Source organism: Coregonus clupeaformis, chromosome 30, assembly GCF_020615455.1.
Source record: "Coregonus clupeaformis isolate EN_2021a chromosome 30, ASM2061545v1, whole genome shotgun sequence".
Taxonomy (NCBI): Eukaryota; Metazoa; Chordata; class Actinopteri; order Salmoniformes; family Salmonidae; genus Coregonus; species Coregonus clupeaformis.
Genome location: NC_059221.1, coordinates 53217780 through 53242527, shown reverse-complemented (window position 1 = coordinate 53242527; position 24748 = coordinate 53217780). Strand labels below are relative to the sequence as shown.

General features: G+C 44.7%; 1 protein-coding gene and 1 pseudogene across 1 annotated transcript in view; one reads left to right on the top strand and one right to left on the bottom strand.

The window, feature by feature from the left end:
* LOC121532542 (probable helicase with zinc finger domain) overlaps positions 1-24748 on the bottom strand; it is a 66327-nt gene that overhangs the window by 13927 nt on the left and 27652 nt on the right. The window contains 11 exon segments of the mRNA XM_045209672.1: positions 1857-2358; positions 3088-3170; positions 3270-3492; positions 5307-5494; positions 6823-6874; positions 11923-12202; positions 15767-15995; positions 16966-17149; positions 18282-18429; positions 19171-19316; positions 22693-22811. Of these exon segments, the coding sequence (XP_045065607.1) occupies positions 1857-2358; positions 3088-3170; positions 3270-3492; positions 5307-5494; positions 6823-6874; positions 11923-12202; positions 15767-15995; positions 16966-17149; positions 18282-18429; positions 19171-19316; positions 22693-22811 (2154 nt within the window).
* On the top strand, positions 180-1850 carry LOC121533162 (annotated as a pseudogene).

The window sequence follows — 24748 nt, the reverse complement described above, 5'->3', positions numbered from 1 at the left end:
TACGCACATTTATGGCTTTGTCCGTACGCAATGTTTTAGTATGAATTCAACGCAAGTCTTTGTACATGAGGCCCCAGATGTATGCAAAATGGTGTCGTCTGCGTAGAGGTGGATCTGAGAGTCACCAGCAGCAAGAGCGACATCATTGATATACACAGAGAATAGAGTCGGCCCGAGAATTGAACCCTGTGGCACCCCCATAGAGACTGCCATCGAAGCTCATGCATTAATCCACCTCACTTCCCTAAAGAGTGTAGATTTAGGAAACGTTCTCCCTCCAACCAGTGAGTCAGAGAATAGTGTAAATCTGACGCACATATGTGGAATCTTCCGTTAGGGGTTGATGCATATGACAATTTTCACATTGCGGTACAACCTGACCATTATCATTGGCAGCGGCAGCACCCCAAAACCAGGCTTGTCCCTTCAATTCCGTGCGCCAACCGTGTCGTTCCAAGACTGCTGGAGGCCGTTCTTCCAGTCTGTCGTCAGCCTCACGGCCAAGACAGAGTGCCTCCTGTGTGGGTCTCACTTCGCCGCAAAGTACTTCCCCTCCCTGCAGGAGTTTGACTTCCTTTCAAAGTTCTATGCCAAGTTTATGGACATGACTGACCTGAACAGGCTTGTGCACTTGAGGTATCTGAAGCTGGAAGAATTGGACCTTTACCTGGAGCCAGGGCTGGCCATCATGTTCCACAACATGATCAGGCTGGAGAGCCTGAACCTTATCGACTGTGGAATCCTAAGTCTAGAGGAGGACCTGAGCAGAAACCTGCACTCCCCTCAGGCAGCGCGAATCGATGAGGTGTTCACCGTGATGGAGAGCTTCCCAGAACCCCTGACCAGCCTGAGGTACATGCTATTCGCAGATCCTCACCTGTACTGCAGCTGTGACAATGCTTGGCTAATCACCTGGGCCCAGAGACAAAAACAAGTCCAGGTCATCTTGTTTCAGGCCGGAGAAGCGGAGCTGACATGCTAAAATGCTAACGGTATCCAGAACTTCGGCAGGTACTTGGAGGCCAACTGTACCCTGGACCTGAGATTTGTCCTGTTCCTCTGCACATCTCTGGGCCTGCTCCTCTTCATGATGGTGGTCCTGCTCCATCAGCTGGCCAGGGACTAGCTGCTGGCCCTTTTTCACATAGCCCGAGGCTGGCGCGAGGAAGCAGTGCGGAGGCCCAACCCCAGGTACCGCTATGATGCCTTTGTGTCGTACAGCGGAAAAGACGAGCGCTGGGTGGTGGAACAGCTGCTGCCCAACCTGGAACAGAGGGGGCCTCCCTTCCTACGTCTCTGTCTGCACAGCAGGGACTTCCAGCAAGGGAAGGACACCGTGGATAACATCACAGCGAGCCTCTACGTCACTTCCTGCGCAGTAACTGGTGGACACTGGAGCTGAGACTGGCCACTCTCTGTCTGCTGCTGGAGCACAGGGACATCCTCATCCTGGTCTTCCTGGAGGACATCCCACATAGGCAGCTGTCTGCCCACCACTGTCTGGCCAGAATGGTCAAGACCAGGACCTACCTGGACTGGCACCGGGACATGGCCCTGCAGCCTGCCTTCTGGGACCGTCTGTGGACCAAACTGGCTGCTCCTGAACCACAGCCCAGACTGTAATGCAACACACAGATATACATTTCCACCTGTATACCTACCTGTATCATAACAAGAGTATTCAATATTTACAGATATTTAGCTTCTTGAGTTTTTTTTATCATTCAACATTTACAGATTCTTGTTTGATATTTTGTTGTTATTATTGTTCCCTTGCTTTGAATAAACCTCCCGGTTAGAGGGGACAAAAAAAATTAAAGTTGCACTCGTAGAATTTGAACTATGGTAGAACTCACCCATCCCGTCTCCCAGGCCTCCTTCCTGGATGTCCTCCCCGAAGCTGTTAACCCGGCTGGGCTGCGACAGGGCCGGGTGGTGCCCCCCCTGGTGGCCCATCTGGGACCTCATGGAGTTCCCCATCTCCTCTGGCCCCTCCTCCTCTGTCTCCAGCACACCCCTGTGGGAGGCCATGGCCCCGCCGAAGAAGGAGGGGTTGTGGCTGCCACTGGCGTAGGCTGGGGAGAGCTGGGCCGAGTGATGCTGGTTAGGCTGGCCCATGGCCGGGATCCCGCCTGGGTGCTGGGGCGGCACCCTAAAGGGGAGCCTGGACACGCCGGGGTACTGTGGGGGGAAGGCCCGGCCCACGGGGTGGGGGGCAAAGGCCGGGTTGGGGGGTGCCAAGTGGTAGTTGAGGGTTCTTTGGCTTGAGTTGTCCTTGCGGTGGAGCATGGCATTGGGGAAACCCAGTCCGTCTGTCTGAGAGTCCAGAACCCGGCCACCGCCCGGATCACACTCTCCCTGGAGGAGGTGAAGACAAACAGTGTGAACAGGGCTACAATCACATTGCTCATTTAGTCATGTAGCAATTCTACAGAATTAATTAAACTATAACTTATTCAGATACGTATTCATTTATCCATGTATCAATTCTAAATAGTTCATTAACTATAGATGGGTTAGCTGACAATGTCACGAAAACGATGCACACGCTTCATTGGGGCAGAAGTCCGTGTATTGTTGTGATTCTGGATGGCCAGATAGATAGAAACAATGACAAGAAACTGCCATGTGGGGAATCGTAGGTGGCTTGTTTCAGCTAGTTTTATCTTGTTCTTGATAGCATGTGTTGTTTTGTGTTTTGACTGATGTCACGTCTATGCTAATATGGCTAAAATTCGCTAGCTCGCTAACCAACAACTAACGATGTATGAGAGAAAACAAGTGCTCATTGTGCAAATGTATTTATGTTTTCAATAAACATTGGAGACTAAATACAGTTTACTTGTCAACAATCAAGCCAACCCAGTCTGTTTTGCCCCATAGTTGCACACACACGTCGGTTTTGTTGCTAAACCAACCCATCTATATCAATACTTATTTGTGTAAATGTGTGAGTAAAGCAAAACTCCTTTTTGAAATCATGTATTATTTGAATTATTGATCAATAAAGAGGCTTTAATGGAGACTTTTTCTCATTGTGTTAATGCACCAACAGCGTGACTACAGAGCGAGTCAACAACAACGTACCTGTTTGTCCTTCATCTCCGAGGCCTTCCTCTCTGGTGTCTGCAGCCGGCTCTGCTCGGACTTTGGACACCCGTCCATTTTACCTGAGGGGTTAAAAATGCAGGCACCTTTTCAGCTACTGTGCTAAGACACAGTTTCTACCCATTTCCACAATCAAGTACTACAACTTATTTGCTACACACCGTTTCTGATGGAATCAGCCTGAAGCTCCTTGTCAGGACTGGTCTGCTGGCCCATGCCCAAGGGGGAGGGGTGTGTTACTCCGCCGTAGGGGATGGGCGAGCCCCGGTTCTGGGCCTGCAGCAGGTTCAGGTTATAGGCCATGGCCGCCTGGTGGCTCATGATGCGTGGGTCCATGGCAAAGCGGTTTTGGTAGCCGGGCCATGGCAACTGGATGGGGACAGACTGGACACCACATCAATACGAGTCAATATAAAATCAATGCACACACATCAATACATGTCAAATACAATATGCCTAGTCAGAGCATAGTGGATAGGGTTGACAGGAAGTAGGTTAGCTAATTCCAGTGGTTATATCGTAGTTCATTCAAAAATGTGGATTACAGCGCATTGTCCCTGTTAAATAAATTATAAAAATATCGGTAGACCCCAAAAAGTGCAAGTCTAGGTAACAGGTCATTCCTAAAAGAGTGATGTTGGTACCTAGGCAAATTTAGATAAAGGGTCTACGAAATTCTATTTTTCTCATGGACGTTCTAGTAAAATGCTTTAAGACATTTTACAACTGACAAGTTCCGACAAGAAAATACATATGCATGAGATACTGCGTTGAAAAGTGAATGTAGCTTGCCTTGATGCTTTGCACTGAATTACCATGTTAGATATTTTCAAATATAATATAGTCTAGACTAGTGTTCCCCCTGATGTGCAGACTGTCTATGTGAAAAGCACAGTGGCTGATGCAGGTCGGAGGAAACAGACAGTGTATTAAAATATTTATCTGGTTATGAAAGGGAGAGCAGGTTGATGTTGGACTGCCACCCGTCAGGTCGGCTGGTGAGTGAAACATATCCCTTTATTTCAGTGGATGCAAATTGACTGACAACAGTGAGCAGAAATACATCATACAATGAACATTTAGAAAAAGGCCATTTTGAACAAAGCACATCCATCCATAATTTCCACAAGAGGTTTAAAAAAAAAGGCATTGGTATGTGAAGGAATGGAGGCTCTCCAATTGTTTACATGGTCATAGAATAAACAAATTTCTATATATTTGCATCTTCAAAAGAATGCTTACAAAAAAAGTACGCTAAAAAATCCTCCTCAAATTTGAAGAAAAATGGCCCTGAAAATAGTAAAATAATCCTGTTTGTTTCCCAAAATGATGAAATATTAGTGCAGCGAAGAACTGAAAAAAGGATGGCATCTATCTAACGAGAACATCATTTTCCAAACAGCCTTCCCCTCCGTGTGCCGACACAGCCATTTACCGTGTCAAATCATCCTCCTGATTAAAAACGCTAATTCTATCAGCCAAGTGCCATTATGGTTTAATGGGGAAATAAACAGCATAGATTGGTTTAGATGGAGAGTTAACTTTCTTTCCATTACTGTACGAGGAATAACAAGTGTGAAATCTTACCCCGCGGGCCGAATTGAAAATATTCAGATTAACAGAAGTCATTATTCTCAATTAAAGTGATGTTCTTTGTCTTGTTTTCCGAGAAAGATGAGAGTAATGGAGACAGAGAGGGCCCAAACACAAAAGGAACATTTCGCAATCAAGCTTATGGGGATTTTGGCACTATTAGCGATCGTTACGCGCTGCTGAGTTTTCGTCAACAACTCGGCATAACACCACAGCCCAACTGACACGTCTGAATTAAATGCAGTATTGCATAAGGGGTCCCTGTTTTTTCCTCAACTGATTCATCATATTACACCCAAAAAGTATTCTTGTTTTCTTTTAAACTCAAACAGTGCATTTAGACCAAGAACAAACACCAACAGAAGGATTTGTGTAAGTGAGTGAGTGAGTGTGTGTGTGTGTGTGCTAGTATAGATATGCATAAGACTGTACGGTACACTGTAGGCTCCGCACACACATTTGACTCTTTCCTCAACACCGTCCAACTGACTCAAAGCAGTAGACTTCCAACAATTCATTCAAACCAAAACCCACACATTGAGTCTTTCCTCAACAATAAACTACAATTCTACAACAACTACAATTCCCAGTAGCAGTATACTTACGGGCAGTGGCATGGACATGACCATGTTGCCCCCGTAGACGGCGGGCACGTAGAGGATGCTGGCGCCCGTGTGGGGGTCTATCCTCTGCACGGGACTGGGGGACTTGCCCATGCTGCCAGGTGTGCCCCCCAGGGGCGGCGAGAACGCCCGGATGGGGTTGCCCATCAACACTGCAGGGTTGGGTTGAACTGGAGAGGGTTGGGGGAGGAAGAGAAGAGAAGATAGCAAGTTAATATCTGCTAATAATGTGCAACTCCTAGAAGTAGAAGAGAATAGTAGAACAAAATATAAAAGTTAATATTTGCTAATGATTTGCTACTCCAAAAAGTGATATTCATTACAGCAGTGGCTAGTCTTGTAGCTAATCCTGAAGGATTTTATTATCTAGACCTAATCATTGTTTTGGTCTGTGTTATTTGTGCCTATGCAGATCAAGCCAATTTCCCCATGAGATAACGATATTGTATTTCAAAACAATTGGTACTTCTTTGGCAATAGGACGTCTAAACTTTATATCGTATTATATTATTTTTCACAACAACAATTGCACCATGTTGGTCTTCAAGTGTAGACAGCTCCTATGATGATCTAGCTAGAAAGAGATGTTTGTTGGTGCAGAATTCCTTGTCCCCCAGTCGAGGAGAAAGAACAGTTAACCTGCCTTCACGTCTTCCCAGACTACACCATATTATGACTTCATGCTGTGTTCTTATACTGCCACAGCAGCCTTGGGTCTAAAGCTCTGCAGTTGATGAGGGAGAGGGAGGGTAGGGGGACAGGATGGTGACGGAGAGTTCAGTTCTGTTGCGTGATGATGTTGACGATGACGGCAGTTATTACTGTGTTGATAGCAATAATAACATGTTATATGATGGTACTCCTGATACACCTCACTGTCCTCATCTTCACTCTTGCTCTCTGTCTAAAGTCATGGCACAATATACCTCCTTTCCCCTTCTATCCATCTCTCCCCTGTCCCCCTTGTGTTTTCTCCATACGGGGTGACTAGATTCATGGTGACAGCGCTCCTACACAGTAGGGTACATAATGATCCACGGTACAGCTCTCTAATTCTGAATCTTCACATCCCAGTGAAACATGAACCATTGAGAAGTGAACCCAGTCAATGGAAAATAAATAAATATGGTGTCCTTCCTGTATTATGACTAACAAAATAGGTATTTTTTTGTAGAAGAGGGAAACACATTGAGTATGTTTGTGGAGAGATGGAAGTTTAAGACTGGGACAGTGCTTCACCTTCAAACTACATACAGCTAGAGTGTAGTGCTCTTGACTTGCAGTGGCAATGTTTAACCTTACACTACCAGTGGTAACTAACAGTGTTTAACCTTAGACAAACAGTTACCACTGTTAGTGTGTGTGTGTGTGTGTGTGTGTATGTATGTGGTGTTTGTATTGGGATGTGTGTGGACCCCAGAAAGAGTATCCCAAAGGGGATGCAAATAGACAAGTCAACACTTAGATAATGGAGGGAAGAGAAGCAATGGACACTCACCAAATCCTTCAGGTGGGAAGTGCTCCGTGTGGTTTGCATGTTGCCCTTTCCCCTGGAAGAGAAGGAGAGAGGGAGGCATCCTTTAGAAAGCGCTGGAGCGAGAGAAGTCCATAGAAAAAGAGGGGGAGGGAAGGAGGGAGCAAGTGGAGGAGTGCGAGGCTCCCTATGTGAAGCGGCGGGCAGGCAGCGGTAACCGTAACGTCCTCGTGGCCCACATATGTCACAATGGCTACACGGTTAACGCTTCCAGAACGCTTTAATTAGCCAACGCTGTTGCCATCCAACGCTGTTGAATCTAAATGGCAACAGCAGTCTTAGAGGATAAGGCATTCTGCTGCAGCTCTTGAAGAATATAAAATCCACTGTGTGGATTCATGAGGGAGGCAGCTATAGAACTCTAGGGCCAGGAGTTACACCTAATGCGACCTGACTAGAGAAAACGCCGGGGCGCTTTGCAATATCTTCTAAACAAAAATTTAACTGATAGAACGAATAAGCAATGGGTCGAAACATTTTAAACATAATGCATTTGAGTTCTTAGCGAAAGTAGGCTTTCATGTGGCCAAGTCATGTGGGCAGAAATACTACTGGCCCTAAGATATCAAAACGCTGTAGGTTTCCTTACATTATTACTATATTAAAAGGAAAGCATACATTATGCACGTTCTTCATTAGTTTCTCTGCTAATGAGAACTGACACTGACTGGAGTAAGCAAACACACACACACACACACACAATACCCCATTTAGCAGACACTTTTATCCAAAGCAAATTAGACACACTCACACACCAATACATCTGCATAAAACAAGCAGGACCTTAATTCTCTCTCTCCATCTCTACTCTTCCATATACAGAGAATAAAGAGGCAATTCTGTGCCCCCAGGTTCCATTTTAACGCCCTCACAACATTGGGCCGTATCTATTTTCAGACAACAACAAAGTCTAACATTGACATTGATTGTTACGTGACCGACAACATGGAAGTTCTCGATCCAATTGACTTTAGGTGGCTTGTAACCTGTTGTATTATTGATGCACAGAGGAATGTACACAATAATCTACTTTAGCGTGTTTTAGCGTAGCCGAGCTGAGGCACGCAATCTCCCTAGAAGGTGGTGTTAACTGATAACACCTGACGTGAATTCCCTTGGGTGACGCGCCTCATGATGGGTTAGACGGCTGGTTTGGTTTCCCTTTATCTGTTTAGACACTCAGGTTATGCTTCTTGTAGCTGTGTTAAACTATTACAAGTGTGAGGTGAAAACAGGGAACTGTGGTTCAAACGAAGGGAAATAAACTGTAGTCAGGGACAGGGGTCAATTAGATGACAAGCCAGCCTATTCTTGGTGGTCCTCTGTAGCTCAGCTGGTAGAGCACGGCGCTTGTAACGCCAAGGTAGTGGGTTCGATCCCCGGGACCACCCATACACAAAAATGTATGCACGCATGACTGTAAGTCGCTTTGGATAAAAGCGTCTGCTAAATGGCATATTATTTATTTATTTATTTATTTATTCAGCATATGATTTGAAATTAGTTGAGACCAATGATGTACAGTCTGGACCTATGATTGAGACCCCTCAATAGCGAATGTAGTAACTATTAGCCTAAAAGGTTAGAGAGTTGTCATTACGACTGATATTACAAGGCATAAGGGCTGGGTTATTTGTTAAGAGTTCAGTGACAACTACCTACAGCACACAAGAAATAAAAACGACCTTGGAAAATCCATCATAACATATGGAGGGCAAATGACTATGAACTTAAAAAGCAGTCGCTACCAAGTCGATATCGTACCTAATAGCATAGGTTGTCTTTGCATAATGTGTCTTGTCTTGCGACAAACAGGATATTCATAGATGTTTAAATAAAATATTTTCAGGGATGAGATATTGTAGTCGATAGATGTACTAGATCTAGATGTACCATATAAAAAATAAAAGATATATATATATATATATAACAAAAAAACAAACAAAAACAATATATATATGAGCGATGTAATGTGTGTTAGGACTAGCAAAAACGGAAGTCAATAGTAAACCCTATCTTTTTAGATGTTACGTCTGTAGGAATATGAGGTGACTGTATCAAAGCCTCTCAATGTCACTCCTGCTAAGGCAACCTCTGTCACAGGTACAATACAGTTGCTAATGATAGCTCCATTGCATCTGCCAGGCATAGATTCTTCTAGGTCTATGCCAGGCCAGATGACCAGTACCACACAGCCAGAGAGGGAGATAGAGACAGAGCTGGAGGAGGACACCTTCAGACCAGGGGACACCGGGTGATGGCAGCAGCATTTCCTGCTTGGCAGCCATATTGGGCCAGTGACATTGGGAGCTCGGAACGAGTCCACGCAAAGTGACAGCAATGTCAGATGTACCTGGAGGATGAATACTTGAGCAAGATGGGGCTCACACACACACACACACAGTTATCTGTCTGCTCATACAAGATGGCAAACGAACTTCGAAGACGTCCGACTGGGCACATGTTTCTCTGTATTAGAGCAGAGTCTCTAGAATATGCTTTTATCAGTGGCCTTTCAACATATTGACATACAATAGATTATAGCAAGAAAACATACAGACATGCTTTGAGTGTCAACTGTAGCAGACGAGAGCTGAATATCCCAGTAAGGATTTGTGTGTGTGTGTGTGTGTGTGTGTGTGTGTGTGTGTGTGTGTGTGTGTGTGTGTGTGTGTGTGTGTGTGTGTGTCACCTGTGAGTATGTCTGTGCGCCTAGCTGTAAGTTGCCATTTGAGTATGTGTACTGTGTATACAAGAGTGTATGTATATGTGTTTGTGCATGTCATACCTGGCAGTAGGGGCTGGGCGATATGGCCAAAATACATCACAGTATTATTCTCATTTTTGACATTATGACGGTATTGGACGTTTCTGAATAATAAATGTTCTAGTGTATGGCAACAAATTAATTCCAAGTGGTTTTATTAGGCTTTCTCTTTTCCGATTGCTTTATACTGTTCAACCAAACCATCCCAAAATAATAGGCCAAAACTGACAGTGAAGTAGTCTTATTTGTATAACTTTTTAAAAGATTCAAAATCCTCTTTGGTAGACTCAAACTCTGGTACTCGACCAATGGTTTTCCATTTGCATAGTTATTTGTTCAATTCCAGCATTTATCAATTTCTTAATTTCCTGCATTAATTTCCTCTATTTAGTCCCCCCACGTATTCTCGTCTTCAACTGCAGTTCTTACTTTCACCACTAGGGGCAGTCGGACGATTTCGTGGGGTCTGTACTCCCAAACTTGTTGACTGTTGTGCTTGCAAGTTAACTAGCAGTTCTCAGCTGTTAGCAGTTACAGGCGATAAAAACGGACGAATGCCATAATTTTTACGAGTCATTACTGAATAATTTCACGTTAGAAATCAAACATTAAAATAGCGTTATAGACAGTAGGGTAAAAATCCAAACCGGTCCACGAATGAATACCGGTATATTGTTTTTTATGGTTTACTGCCCAGACAATGAGTCTTACTACTGACCTTTCTGTATGGAGTAGTATTTTGAAAAGAGTAAAAGCCTGTAATCAACCCAATTTGTGTGTGTGTGCTCTTATGTGTGTTACCGTGTGTGTACACCCACGCAAGTGCGCACGACTGTGTGCACGTGCGTGTGATGTGGATATCCACCTCATTGGACCCAGTGGGGGATACAGGGGCTTGGCAGCTGTGGTGATTTAGTTAACCTTTACGCCAGTAGCGAGGACAGCAGAAAAACTGATTACATTTTCACAGGGGGAGACAATAAAAAAGACACTTGTGCAAACTCAAGTGGTTATTCTCTCCTTGTCGTTTCAAACCCACTTTCGAAAAGAAAACATGGTTTTGCGATAATAATAAAAACTACCTAGAGGACTTACTTGAGAGGAAACTACTCTTGATGCAACCACAAAAAGTACAAAATGTTCTACCAATTACGTTGTATTTAATTGAAAATAAGATTCATTCCTTGAGCCCTAAAACCACTGAATATGTGAATTGTGAGTGTACTGTTGTCCTACTACCAAGACTTAAAAACACTGATAGCCCGAGCCATGCATCCCTCTCATTAGGGCTATGACGGTCATGGAATTTTGGATGAAGGTTATTGGTCAGCCAAATGATTGCATTCACCCCCCCCCCACAAAAAAAGATATATATATATATATCAAATGTATTTATAGAGCCTTTTTACAACAGCAGTTGTCACAGAAACGGAGCCTAAAACCCCAGAGAGCAAGCAATGCAGATATAGAGGCACGGTGGCTAGAAAAACTCCCTAGAAAGGCAGGAACCTAAGAAGAAACCAAGAGAGGAATCAGGCTCTGAGGGGTGGCCAGTCCTTTCCCCGCCCTCCTTTTATTTTGGTTATATATTTTTTTAGACTGACATTTTCTCCTCCGCTCTTGACTGCATGTGCTGCTGCTGCAGGAAGACTTGTTTGCTACAACACCTTGATTGTTTCAAGTTTCATCATGTTGTAGAGTCCATGTTACAGCAGAAACGGACTCAAATGCACGAATGCCCGGCCGTCCTGTCTTCAATCAGCTGTTTGTTCCACACAAAAAATTATTTTACGGTTATGATGGTTAATTTTATTTTCATGACGTCTTCATCCATAACCGTCGGTTACACTGTTATAAGGTAATTGTGCCAGCCCCATCTTTCATCACCGTTCGCTTAATATACACAGTGTACAAAACATTAGGAACACCATCCCAATATTGAGTTGCACCCCCTTTTGCCATCAGAACAGCCTCAATTCATCGGGGCATGGACTCTACAAGGTGTCGAAAGCATTCCACAGGGACACTGGCCCATGTTGACTCCAATGCTTCCCACAGTTGTGTCAAGTTGGCTGGATGTCCTTTGGGTGGTGGACCATTTTTGATACACACAGGAAACTGTTGAGCGTGAAAAACCCAGCAGCGTTACAGTTCTTGACACACAAACCGGTGCAATCAAGACCTCAATGCACAGTCCCTCCAGCCTTCAGTATCCTAGTACACCTCCAATAGCCCCAGACCCATAGCCCCAGACCCAAGCTGCTCTGCCACCCCTACCCCAGTCTTAACCCACTTACCTTCGGGGGAGACTGCTGCTGCTGCTGCTGTTGCTGATGGGACCCAGGCTGCTTGGTGGCCGTGTGTCCCTGGGGGTGTGGGTGTTGGTGATGATGTTGATGGGGGTGCTGGGCCGGCTGGGGCCGCAAGGCGCGGGGGATGAACTCGGGCGCCAGCGGGTTGAGCACGTATGTCTTCTTAAGCTCAAGGGCCTCCAGCTGGGCCTTGATCTGCTCAAAGGTGATGCCGTGCAGGCTGGCGTTCTCGTGGCAGATGGAGATGAACTTCTCCCAGAACTTTCTGTTAGAGGGGAGGAGAGGGGGTGATGTGAGTGGCATGGACATATACGGCCGTGTTCTCATAACATACACTTTATCTTGACTCTCAAACACTCGGTTGCACATTCGCTCACATGCTGACTTAACAGTCATCTTTATTTCAAGAAAGGCACAGTGCACACACACACACACCTTCAGATTCTGAAGTCACGTCGATCACATCATTACGCTCTTTTTGTTTACAAAGCCCTGCTCAACAAACTTCCGACTTACCTAACATCACTGTTGAGATTTAAAATGACAAGTTATCAAAACCGTTCACAGGGTTGGTTAACTCTGGAGACTCTTTTAGGTAAATCAGCCTTTCATTTCCTTGCACCTTACATGTGGAATGATCTACAATACGCTTAAAAAAATTGGAGGAATTGGTGCCTCTGGGGTATTTCAGGCTGTTGTTAGGGTGCCTTTTTACTGAAGAATGTCTGTTTTTTTATGATTGTGTTTTGCTTTTCGTGTATAATAATGTATTTTAATGTGTATATGAATGTGTAGTTTAATGTGTTTATTGTATTTTGATGTGTCTTGGGGTGATATACAGGGCTCATCTAGAAAAGACTGTCAAAATAAAAGGTTAAATAAAATAAAGTCAAATCTTGCACAGAATCTTCATGTGAAAGGCTCCTACTTTCATTATTTGATTATTAAACCACCCACTACTGTAGATATGACTCCAAATCATGTACTATAGCATGAATGAATAAATCATGGTCCATTTAAAAGGCCTATTGTAGGCAGCAACACCAAAGCAAAATAAATGTCTTTAGTGGGGTTGGCATGTTCATAACAGCTCAGTTCTGACAAGTAGACTGTGTGTGTGTGTGTGTGTGTGTGTGTGTGTGTGTGTGTGTGTGTGTGTGTCTATGATTTGCATGTTTGTGTGTGTATGAGTGTATGCATGTGTATGGAAACACAACACAGCTTGCATAATGTCCGGGTGAACAAAAATGTATGGTAATTATTTAGATTTGCATATTAACTACGGAACCTGCGACCGAGGGAAAATAAGCTGTCAGCCCTTTAAGGAACAGAGACAGGCCCCTATTCACAACTGTCCCCTCTGTGGCATTACATCATCAAAATGAGACAGGTCCCTATTCACAAGAGTCCCGTCCATCATCACAATGCGACAGCTACAGGTGCTTTAAAATGACAGCATACTCATCGCAAATCCAACGAGAAATATTCAAAGAAGGGGTCAGAGTTTGTGACTTGAAAATGACTGCATCAAGCGTAGATGTCTCTATGAAAAAGCATCAGCCAGATGCAAGCTTGCGAGAGTCACTCTAATCCCTAACTTTGGGTCAGTGCCCATTTCAACAATTTAGGGAGTAAATTGAAAAATACTTATAGAATATGAATGGTATTGAATGTACATTTCTATGAATCCCTAGCTTTACTCTGAAAGCAAATGCAAGGCTTTTGTGCTGGTATCAAATTGAGGGCACCCCACAATTATGGCTGGTGTGGTACAGTGCTCTTGTCTCACAGAACACAGCGCTATGACTCCAATGACAATGTGCATCTTCCTTCCTTATAGTAGCTGGATGGGAGGTAGATGTTTGTATGTGTTATATAACTGATCTGCAGTGACTTGTGAAGGCTATTTTTGTTAATCAGGTGTCAATAAGGCGGTCTGAGTGCATCCCCCCCATTAAACCACCCACACCCCATTGCTATCCCTTCTCCTCCGATTACCCACGTTTAAGGCATCGCTTCAATGACCCACATCAAGCCCACACGGGCAGCATGGACGGAGACTACATCACAATCTGTTCATTCGGAATTTGAAGTCCAAATAGATGGAGAATTCGATCAATTGTACACAATCAGTAAAACAAATGTGAATTGGTAACTTCACTGCCCTTACGCACAGTTTATTGTTTATTCGATGTGCATTTATCAAGCACGGACTGTATTCCACACATCAGTCACAAAAGACAATGTGGATCACGTCAGCAATAACCGAAGCGTCTAAAAAGATAAAGAGAGATCATGATATACTTGGTGACATCTTTCACTGTGGAGGGGTATGTGTAAATTGAACTGCTATGGCCTCGCTCTGTAGTCGGGCTGCTTAACCTTTGTGGCTACACGCTGGTTTATCTGACAGGCACAGCAGAGTGTGGGGTGTGTGTGTGTGTGTGTGTGTGTCCGTCCTGCGCCGTGTTCTTACCAACATGGGGGGTGTGACATATCGAAAATGAGTCAACATCCCAATCATCTCTCCCTCTCTCTTTCATAGTCCTCCTTCCCACCCTCCATGTGCGTGTTTGAGTGTGAGTGTGTATGTGTACGAGCGAGTGTGTCTGCAAGTCATGCACAGCCTACTCTATGGTGTCACGACCAGCCCACTTGTCTGTTCTTCTTAAAAGGTGACAGTTTGACGTTGGGGGTGCCCCCCTCTCCAGGCATTAAGACAGTCCATCTAAAACAGAGCATCTTCCTTGTTAGCTCCATTGATTTTTCCGTCGGTTACATTGTTATAAGGTTTTCTAAACAACTGCCGCAGCCGGATGCCACGATTGGCTGACGCTCAACAGTTGCCATGGCGACGAGAGAGAGGGACTGCAGCTGGGGCTCAGCGAGCGCCGTGGGGGTGTTGTTTGTGTGCGTTTGTGTGTTTGCAGTGGGGAATGGGGTAGCAGAATATGTGCCCCAGCCCTAAAGATGTTTTGAGTATGGGGGAAATATTTGGACGTAATCAACACAGAACTAGGCAAAGTGTCGGTTTTGGCTTAATTCCATTCAGGGAAGAAATGAGAAGTCCTTAGATTACAAATAGCTGCACCAAATTCAATACCCCCCCTCATATTTCAGTTCCATTGGAGAAAAACTAATTTCCTAAAATATGGTTTCTGAGAGTAATGCTCCCTTGCCCCACCCCTCCTACAATATGAGAACATTATCAAAACAAACACCCCAGAAACAGAGCACATTGCTCATGTCAATGGCTCTGTCAAGGCCTGGCGCTATGATGTCATCCTAAGCTGACACTCCGCGGGCGTGCATTGGAGAGGGCTTGGGGAGGGTGTGTGAATGTGTGTGTGTGTATGTGGCAGGGGTAGAGCGGGCCTGCCTGGCAGGGAGACATGCCCCCACTGTGCTACTTCTTCCTGCACAGCTGGCACACTGACTGTGCCCCTTCCCCACCCTCTCACACACACACACACACACACACTGCAACATATTTACAGTGAGCCTTCAGAACATGTAATGGAACGTGAAAACAGCAAGATTTCAAACCCAGTCAAGTGCAATACTTCGATGACTAGGACGCGACCAGGGGAAACTCCAGGCCCTGTTTGAATACTATAAAAACACACCCATCCTTCCACCATCCCTTGGAGTAATCACTGCTCTAACACAAATTGATAGGTGTAAGCAACAGCTCTACCGTATAGCTTTCACCAATCCAGCCATGTCAGATCAGGGATTTCTTCAAGGAAGGGAGCAGGGAAGGATTCATTTCAGTATTCTAACATGGCCGTAACCCATGAGAACACGTCCTGGTTGGTTTTTTTCATACCTGCAGCGGCCCACCGAGCAGAGCGCTATGGGGTCTCCCACCACAGCCACCAGGGACTGGGCGCGAGTGATGGCCGTGTTGAGCAGCTTGTAGTTGGACAGGAAGCCGTAGTCCAGGTCCTCCGTCGAGTCCTCCACCATCTGCTCCTTGCGCTTGATGGCCGTCTGTTTGTGCTTGCACGTGTGCCGCGTGCGTACAGTGCTCAGGAAGAGCACCCGGAACTGCTTCCCTGAAGAGGTTTGAGAGGTACATACAAGGTCAGTTTAGCCTTTCGTTTTCAGCCAATGAGCAGCTAGTGAGTAGTATGGCAAAGGTTATTAGTAATTAATTGCATTCATACAATGCTTTTTCATTAGGTCACGAAGCGCTACTGGTCATATTCAGCGTGCTTTCGTGGATATTAATCTCATAGAAACATAATGACTAATTCATTACATTATAATAATTATATGATCCAAGTACCTCGACCCAGCGCTGACATCATTCATGACCCAAAATACGATCCAATTACTGCAGAAATGATTCATGATAAAGCATATGCGTTTGGCAATACAGAAAAACAAAACACTATTCACACCCTCTCAAACTCCAGGTAGTGTGTGTGTACTGTACACCAACACCACATTGAGAAACACAGAGACAGCTGTGTGTTGTGAGATCCGTCCTGATCGCTGCATCTTCTCCTTAATGAGAGAGTTAATGAGCTGGAAGCAGCAGCGTATGGCTGTGTGAGAGTGTTTTGCCAGTGGGAGCGTTAGCCTCGTCCCGGAGACGAGAGGAGCTGCTAGCTGGGTGATGAGAGACAGACTGTTAGGAGAGAGGATGTGAAGTGCTGCTGCCAACTCCCCCGGCCCACATCTCACACACTATCACTGAAAGACTGAGAGTCACACTTTAAAATCGCTGCCGTCTTAGAATGTCAAAACAGAATTTAAATTGGAGAAAAAAAAGTTCCACAGTAAAAGTCCCGCAAATGCTTAATCAGTGTATGAGTAGTATGATTTGATCTTCACTATTCCATTGTGATTGCGGTATTGAAATTGTTATTCTATTTGATAGCAAATATGGGCCAAATGTCTGTCTGTGCCATGGGTTACAGTGGAACGTAGTGTCATAAGTTAATTTAAATAATCATTGTTTATTTATTGATCCATTGTAAGGCAATGGATCAATAAATATTCAAAAAGTATTCTTCTCACCTTGGACGTTGAGCACCCTCTCCACGCTGACCTCGTGCATCCTCTTCTTTCGGAGCTCGGCGCGAATGCGGAATACCTGGTCGGCGTAGGGCGATACCACGCCGATGCTGCCCTCGTCCAGCTTGCCCCACGCCACCGGCCACTTCTTACGCATCTCCTCCACCCGCTCCACGATCTCAAACACCTCGAGTAACACAGGAAGGAGAGACTGGTTACAAGTGCCAGTGTTTCTCATAGATCATGTCCAAAAACTGGCATCTTCTCTGGGGTGACATTTCCCCTAGGTACAGATCTAGGATCAGCTTCCCCTCCCCAATACTAGCCTTAACCATAAGTGGGGGAAATGCAAAACTGACCCAAGATCAGCGGCTAGGGGCAATTTCACCCTACTCCCCACTGACTACAAGGTGGCACGCTTTTTCATGGACCTTCGAGCTGGATAGAAACATTTGTCCTGGAAGGCAGAGCGCCCGTGTTGCCTCCAAACAAAAACATTTTCATCCTCCATAGGTGTCAATTGAAACATTACAAGCTCAACGCAGGGGACATCAGTACATTTTAATCAACTTGTTGCCAAAGTTGTCGTCAAAGTACTTAACCAGGGCCTAAAACCCCCAAAGAGTAAGCAGAACTAAAGAGACGGTGGAAATGACTGCTGCACAAGGGGCCTTTTCAGCCAATGACGGGAAAAAACTAGGAGAATCCAGCGCAGACGTCACATCAGCAGACATACAACAGGACACACACACTTAATCAAGGCAACCTAAACCTATGAGATTATGCTAATGTCCCGAGCCATTTGACACAGGTGCGGTATCGTCAAAGGGAGGTAGAGTAATTCCTGTGGCGTCTATGACAGGTTGGCGCAGCGCTGTGATGGGAGCAGATCCAATTTAATTGGGCAGCTTCTGTCAAGCTTCTGTCAGCTGGGTTCATGGGTCAACTTGGCGAGTTTCCCCTCAGATCTAGGAGAGGCACCTCTGACTGTCAAACTCAGTCCCTGGAGTGCCTGGTTTAAATGCTGGGCTTTCACAAGGAATTAGCATTTAGTGCCGGGTATTTTCCAAATACATGTCTGGTTGTGAAGCTCAGTAAATAATATGAGGCACAAGTAATACATTACAGTAATGTTGGCTGCATGGGGTGTGTTTTGTCTGTGTGTGCATTTCAACTCAATTCCTTTGAATGATTCACCATTTAAATTTCACCATGAACGCACTAATTCAATCAACATTCAATTCACCATGAACGCACTAATTCAATTCAATCAATACAGTCCTAAGTCAGTGGTGTACAGGGAACTAAATGGTTTATACCTCGGCGTTGTTGTAGTAGGCCGTGCTGTTTTTCTCCTGGACGTCCTCGCCGCGCGCTGTGAAGAAGGTCAGCGGGTAGAAGTCCTTGTGAGACGGCTGCTTCCCGCTGGCCATCAGTTTCCCGTCGTAGAACAGCTCTGACGTGTAGCTGAAGGTAGGGAGGGTGGGAGACTTAACATCAGTGGGTCTTCACAAATGTCACAGTTGCAACAGGCGTCAGCTGAGAAAGGCATGGTTGCATGGGCGTGCATTGAATACGGATACGGTTGCGTGCATTGCGGCTATTCTTCGACAATTGTGCCATCTGTTTGGATAGTTTTCCATTCCATACGGTCCTCGCCGTTCCTAGTGACTTTCGAGATTCTTGTAAAGAAATCTGCATTCACAATGTTCTCCAAATGTAAATGTGTGTGAGTGAAAAGCATTTGAACATCTCAACTATATAAAATACAAAAACCACTTTAAAGTGGAGTAACCACTTCAAACACATTGCGTAAGCTTCTTTCATAAACCACCACTTAAAACTTTCAGCATCCCCATCTGAGAATTGTTTAACACTGTGGTCATGGGACTCCGAGTGTACATTGGGCTTTTATGTATGTCAATAGCCAAGAGGGACTGTCAACTCTGTCAAGTCTTCTACCTGCATAAAACCTCCCATTTGTAAACGATGTTGCAGAGGCGGGGTCAAATTCGATGTATTTAACAAATCAATACTTGGAGTCAAAGTATCGATTTAATATTGTCAAAGATATTGCGATATGTAACGATCAATTCCCCCCTCACTATTGCTGAGTGTTTATTCATGATGCGCTGACTGCACTCACCACCTCCTCCCCATCCTTCCCCTCCCACCCCCTCTTGGCGGCGTGATAAAGTTCACACCTACCTGATGATAGCTTCGTGGGAGCGGTAGTTTTCACAGAGCAGGATGCGGCAGGGGAACTCGGCTGGGTAGTGCTCGTACAGCCGGTCCAACAGCGACACATGCAGGTTCCGCTCTCGAGAAAACTCGCTGTACACAAACGGACTGAGCTGGAGGGAGGGAACGGGGAAAAGAGAGAGATGGAGGTAGAGAAGTGAAAATACGTAAAAATGTATGCACACATGACTAAGTCGCTTTGGATAAAAGCGACTGCTAAATGGCATATTATTATTATTATTATTATTATTATTATTATTATTATTATTATTAAGTGAGGGCAACCCTTAAACATTTGAGTAAAATGCATCTTGAGTAACATACTCAATTTATTTTTCGTTTGTTTCTTTTCAATTCAACAGGGATGTGCAGGTGACGATATAGCCTGACTGGAGTTTTGTATTTTCTGCATTTGTAGTCAATAAAACTGGAACTGTAAATATTTAGTGGCAATATCTAATCTACTTTTGGTTTCAGGTAATGTCCATTTGGCTTATGGAACAGACCGTCTTGCCGTACTCAAAAGATAACTTCCTCGACAGCTCATGTCACGTAGTCTGTGTACATAACAATGCTCCAAATCAATGAGTTCCCGTCCAACCAAATCTAAATAAAATAAAATGTACCTGTGTCTCCAAAACCAAAGATGCCAGTATCTTATCATCAGTCGCTACATTTCTGCAGAGATGTGGCGCCATTAGCGTGATTTGTCAAGTTTCAAGTTTTATTAGTCGTATGTACAGGATACACATGGTATATAAACACTGTCCAACTAAATGCTTACTTGCAGGTTCCTTCGACAATGCCACAATAAGAAATAATAAAAGAGTTAAAGTTAGCATAACACGTCGAGGTGCTCCGGAAAAAAAACATACTCAACAGCACCTTTGATTAAGATACGCTAAAGACACACAAACCCCCCCAATAGCAATTACCTCTAATCTGACACAGGCTAAACTACAGTGAGGGAAAAAAGTATTTGATCCCCTGCCGATTTTGTACGTTTGCCCACTGACAAAGAAATGATCAGTCTATAATTTCAATGGTAGGTTTATTTTAACAGTGAGAGACAGAATAACAACAAAATAATCCAGAGAAACGCATGTCAAAAATGTTATAAATTGATTTGCATTTTAATGAGGGAAATAAGTATTTGACCCCCTCTCAATCAGAAAGATTTCTGGCTCGCAGGTGTCTTTTATACAGGTAATGAGCTGAGATTAGGAGCACACTCTTAAAAGGGAGTGCTCCTAATCTCAGTTTGTTACCTGTATAAAAGACACCTGTCCACAGAAGCAATCAATCAGATTCCAAACTCTCCACCAAGGCCAAGACCAAAGAGCTCTCCAAGGATGTCAGGGACAAGATTGTAGACCTACACAAGGCTGGAATGGGCTACAAGACCATCGCCAAGCAGCTTGGTGAGAAGGTGACAACAGTTGGTGCGGTTATTCGCAAATGGAAGAAACACAAAAGGACTGTCAATCTCCTTCGGCCTGGGGCTCCATGCAAGATCTCACCTTGTAGAGTTGCAATGATCATGAGAACGGTGAGGAATCAGCCCAGAACTACACGGGAGGATCTTGTCAATGATCTCAAGGCAGCTGGGACCATAGTCACCAAGAAAACAATTGGTAACACACTACGCCGTGAAGGACTGAAATCCTGCAGCGCCCGCAAGGTCCCCCTGCTCAAGAAAGCACATATGCAGGCCCGTCTGAAGTTTGCCAATGAACATCTGAATGATTCAGAGGAGAACTGGGTGAAAGTGTTGTGGTCAGATGAGACCAAAATCGAGCTCTTTGGCATCAACTCAACTCGCCGTGTTTGGAGGAGGAGGAATGCTGCCTATGACCCCAAGAACACCATCCTCACCGTCAAACATGGAGGTGGAAACATTATGCTTTGGGGGTGTTTTTCTGCTAAGGGGACAGGACAACTTCACCGCATCAAAGGGACGATGGACGGGGCCATGTACCGTCAAATCTTGGGTGAGAACCTCCTTCCCTCAGCCAGGGCATTGAAAATGGGTCGTGGATGGGTATTCTAGCATGACAATGACCCAAAACACACGGCCAAGGCAACAAAGGAGTGGCTCAAGAAGAAGAATCCCATAGAAAATCTGTGTAGGGAGCTGAAGGTTAGAGTTGCCAAACGTCAGCCTCGAAACCTTAATGACTTGGAGAAGATCTGCAAAGAGGAGTGGGACAAAATCCCTCCTGAGATGTGTGCAAACCTGGTGGCCAAGTACAAGAAACGTCTGACCTCTGTGATTGCCTACAAGGGTTTTGCCACCAAGTACTGAGTCATGTTTTGCAGAGGGGTCAAATACTCATTAAAATGCAAATCAATTTATAACAGTTTTGACATGCGTTTTCTTGATGTTTTTGTTGTTATTCTGTCTCTCACTGTTCAAATAAACCTACCATTAAAATGATAGACTGATCATTTCTTTGTCAGTGGGCAAACGTACAAAATCAGCAGGGGATCAAATTCTCTTTTTCCCTCACTGTAGATTGTTTTGTGTTTGTGGTAATTTAGCTCCAGGTTGAACCTCCCAGTCTCTCAGGGGAAAAGTTCAGCCAGGCTTTTAAAGAGGCACACACAGTGAATGGAAGACCTGAAGTCAATAGGAGCCGAGGACCTTCATACACTATTCTCAGCCTACTTCGTTCAGCCGAGAGACAAAACAAAATCCCATAATGAACAGTGATAACAGACAGAATAGGAGAGGGGCAAAGAAATCCTCCTTGGCAACAGACACGTAGCGTACAGACAAAGTGCAACAGATTAAAGATGTAGAGGGAGAGAGAGAGGTAGACAGAAAGAGAGCGAGACAGAGAGAGAGCGCAAGAGAGAAAGAAAGCGACAGAGGAGAGGCAGGAGAGGAGAATTGAGCATTTTTCGAGGCATTGTTCCTTCTGAGAGAGGTCGCAAGAAGGAGTAGAGAAAGAATTAAAACCGTTATGGCATGGTTAAACTCCCGCCAGGTGTATTTATCTACTGCCCACTCTTAATCCTTTCCTGTTGCACTCAATAAACACAATGTTCAGAACACAAAAAGAAACAGAAATAAGAGTGTTCCACAAAGCTTGACTGACAGGGGGAGTTTACTTTAGTTTGCCTCGTCTGACTGGACTATGAAAGGTAAACATGCTCTCTCTGCCAAGTTCTTTCTTTCCTCAGTCTGTTTCACTCACGGCCAATGTGAAGTTAGCCACAGGCTAACGACGGAGTCCAAAGCACATGGAAATGTAAAGGACTTGGGGGATACACTGGTTTTTATTTGCTAGCTTGGCAAAGGACTACAGAACTCGGAGGTCATTTGCATGAGAGAATATGAGTAAGGCCCAAGTTTTTCCACTACATGACCTGACCAAGAAAAACTCAAGGCCCTAAAAAGGAGTTACAGTGAGTTCGTTTCAAAAGGTCAGAGTTTGTTTAAACCAATGACATCATCATAAACCTCATCCTAAACCGCAGTTTTACCTGCATGTGGTCCCCAGCCAGCACGATGCGGGTGCTTTTGCTGGCAAGCGCGAAAGGCATGATGGTCTCACACTCCATGGCCTGGGCTGCCTCGTCCAATAGGATGTGAGAGAAGAGCCCTGCGGACACACAAGAACACAATAAACCATTTCAGTCACAGCACCGTTAGAGGACCCATTAATTACCATGAGGTGAGGATTCATTAGGCTCCTTGAAACAAATGGTGCACGGGTCATTGCAGGCTAGCAAGGTCAAGACATCAGCAATGCATTGGTCTGTGGTGCTTATGGTAGATGCTATTAGTAATACACAATGACACTTGTAACATCACAACCTCATTGGATAATGATTGATTTGATATTGTGTGGTACAGATCTGCTATGTATACTTTTCCAGTTTGGTCCTTTTGGATCGGGGTCCAACGTTCCGATGTGTTGGTCTTAGTCGTTACTAGCGCATTGTCCTTTCAATATTAAAATTGACAAACATGAACTCTCTAACCCCAAATAAACTATGACGAACGCTCTCATTTACTCTTCGTTCTGTAAACCTGTAGGCTTTACTTTCGATGTGCTTATTGTTCCAGCTCTTATTTTGTGTCTTGCCTGTCTGGTTTTGTGATTGCATCATCTAAACAAAAAAAACACATTGGAGCAAAAATGTTTATCTTCTGCCCCCTCTCTATCCATCTTCAACAGTAGCCGTTTGAAAGGGTTTGAGCAGTGGTATCCCTGATTTAAAATACTCAAAACCCTGCTCAGCCCATGAGGAGAAGGTTATGTACAGACAGTTAGTTTTTTGTTTCTTGTCCGTCTGGCTTTGCGATTGAGTCGACAGCAAAAACAAACAAATACACAGAAGAAAAAAGATAAATGCGGGCTTGTCTTCTGCCCCATCTCTTTCCCTCCCTCAACTTCAGACAGCAGCCCCTATACACACTAAAGCTGGTATTGCAGACGTTTGAAAGGGATCGAGCGCTGCTCGGCACATGAGGATGAAACGGCATAGTAGAGGACTGTCGGAGCAGAGCAGGCAGGGAGAGGTGGAAGGAACAACCACCATACAGCCGTGTCCAAACGCCTCACCATTTCCACAGGACAAGTGGAGACATACAGTATGATGGTGGAGAAACGGATCAATCGAGGCCGTTGGAGGGTTTTCGTGGATTTTTCTTGAACTTTTGGTACTAGCATACTTCAGAATAAAAAAAAAAACGGACAGGAGTGGAATGCATTCATGTTCTGTATAGTCCAAGGTCATATTACAATATTTATCTTTACAACAAAATCTTTTGCAAAATGCACGACAAAGTTTGTATTCATGTTGAGCGTTGGAACTGCTGTTGCACTTGAGCAAGAGACAAAATATAAAGCACATTCTACCATCTATTGTAGTAGGGTTATTTGCATATAGCACCCTGTATGTCAGTTAAGAGACTACAAAGACACCAAAGTACCATAACTTCACCTCCCATTGTCATATGAGTCATTATTAACAACATGCACTATAGGTGACCTCTAACCCCAGTCATCTAACCCCAGCCAAAGGTGAAGCTAGCACTACCGCTCCCTGCTGCTCCACCCTCATAAATATGTAATGCGGCGCATAACGCATAGGAATGATGTACAATGATAATTACATATGGGTCTGTAGTGTACCTCGAGGCTTGCCGTAAAAGAGGGAAGTAAGGCAGGTTCTGTTCTGTTTATGAGCGGGGGCAGGCGGATATGAAGGGGGGCTGTAAATGCCTTTCGGGGCCGTCCAGAAACCAGGGGCCAAATTGCATTTCCATACCCGCTATCCATCATGACTAACGATGGCCGTGGAATTTGGCCTGAACTGGGGGATTAAGGAGCGCACTGGGGGGGTGCGGTGGTGTTAGGAGGTAGACTATTTAGGAGTCAAATGTAGTTCTAGGAGACAAATGTAATTCTCTCGGTCATCTCACACATACACAGACAAACCACAGGCTGCCAAAAGCCTGGCCCATAGAGAAGAGGAGATGGAAAAGCCAAAACAAAAAAAGATAAGAGCCAAAGCAACCTGTTCGACATGT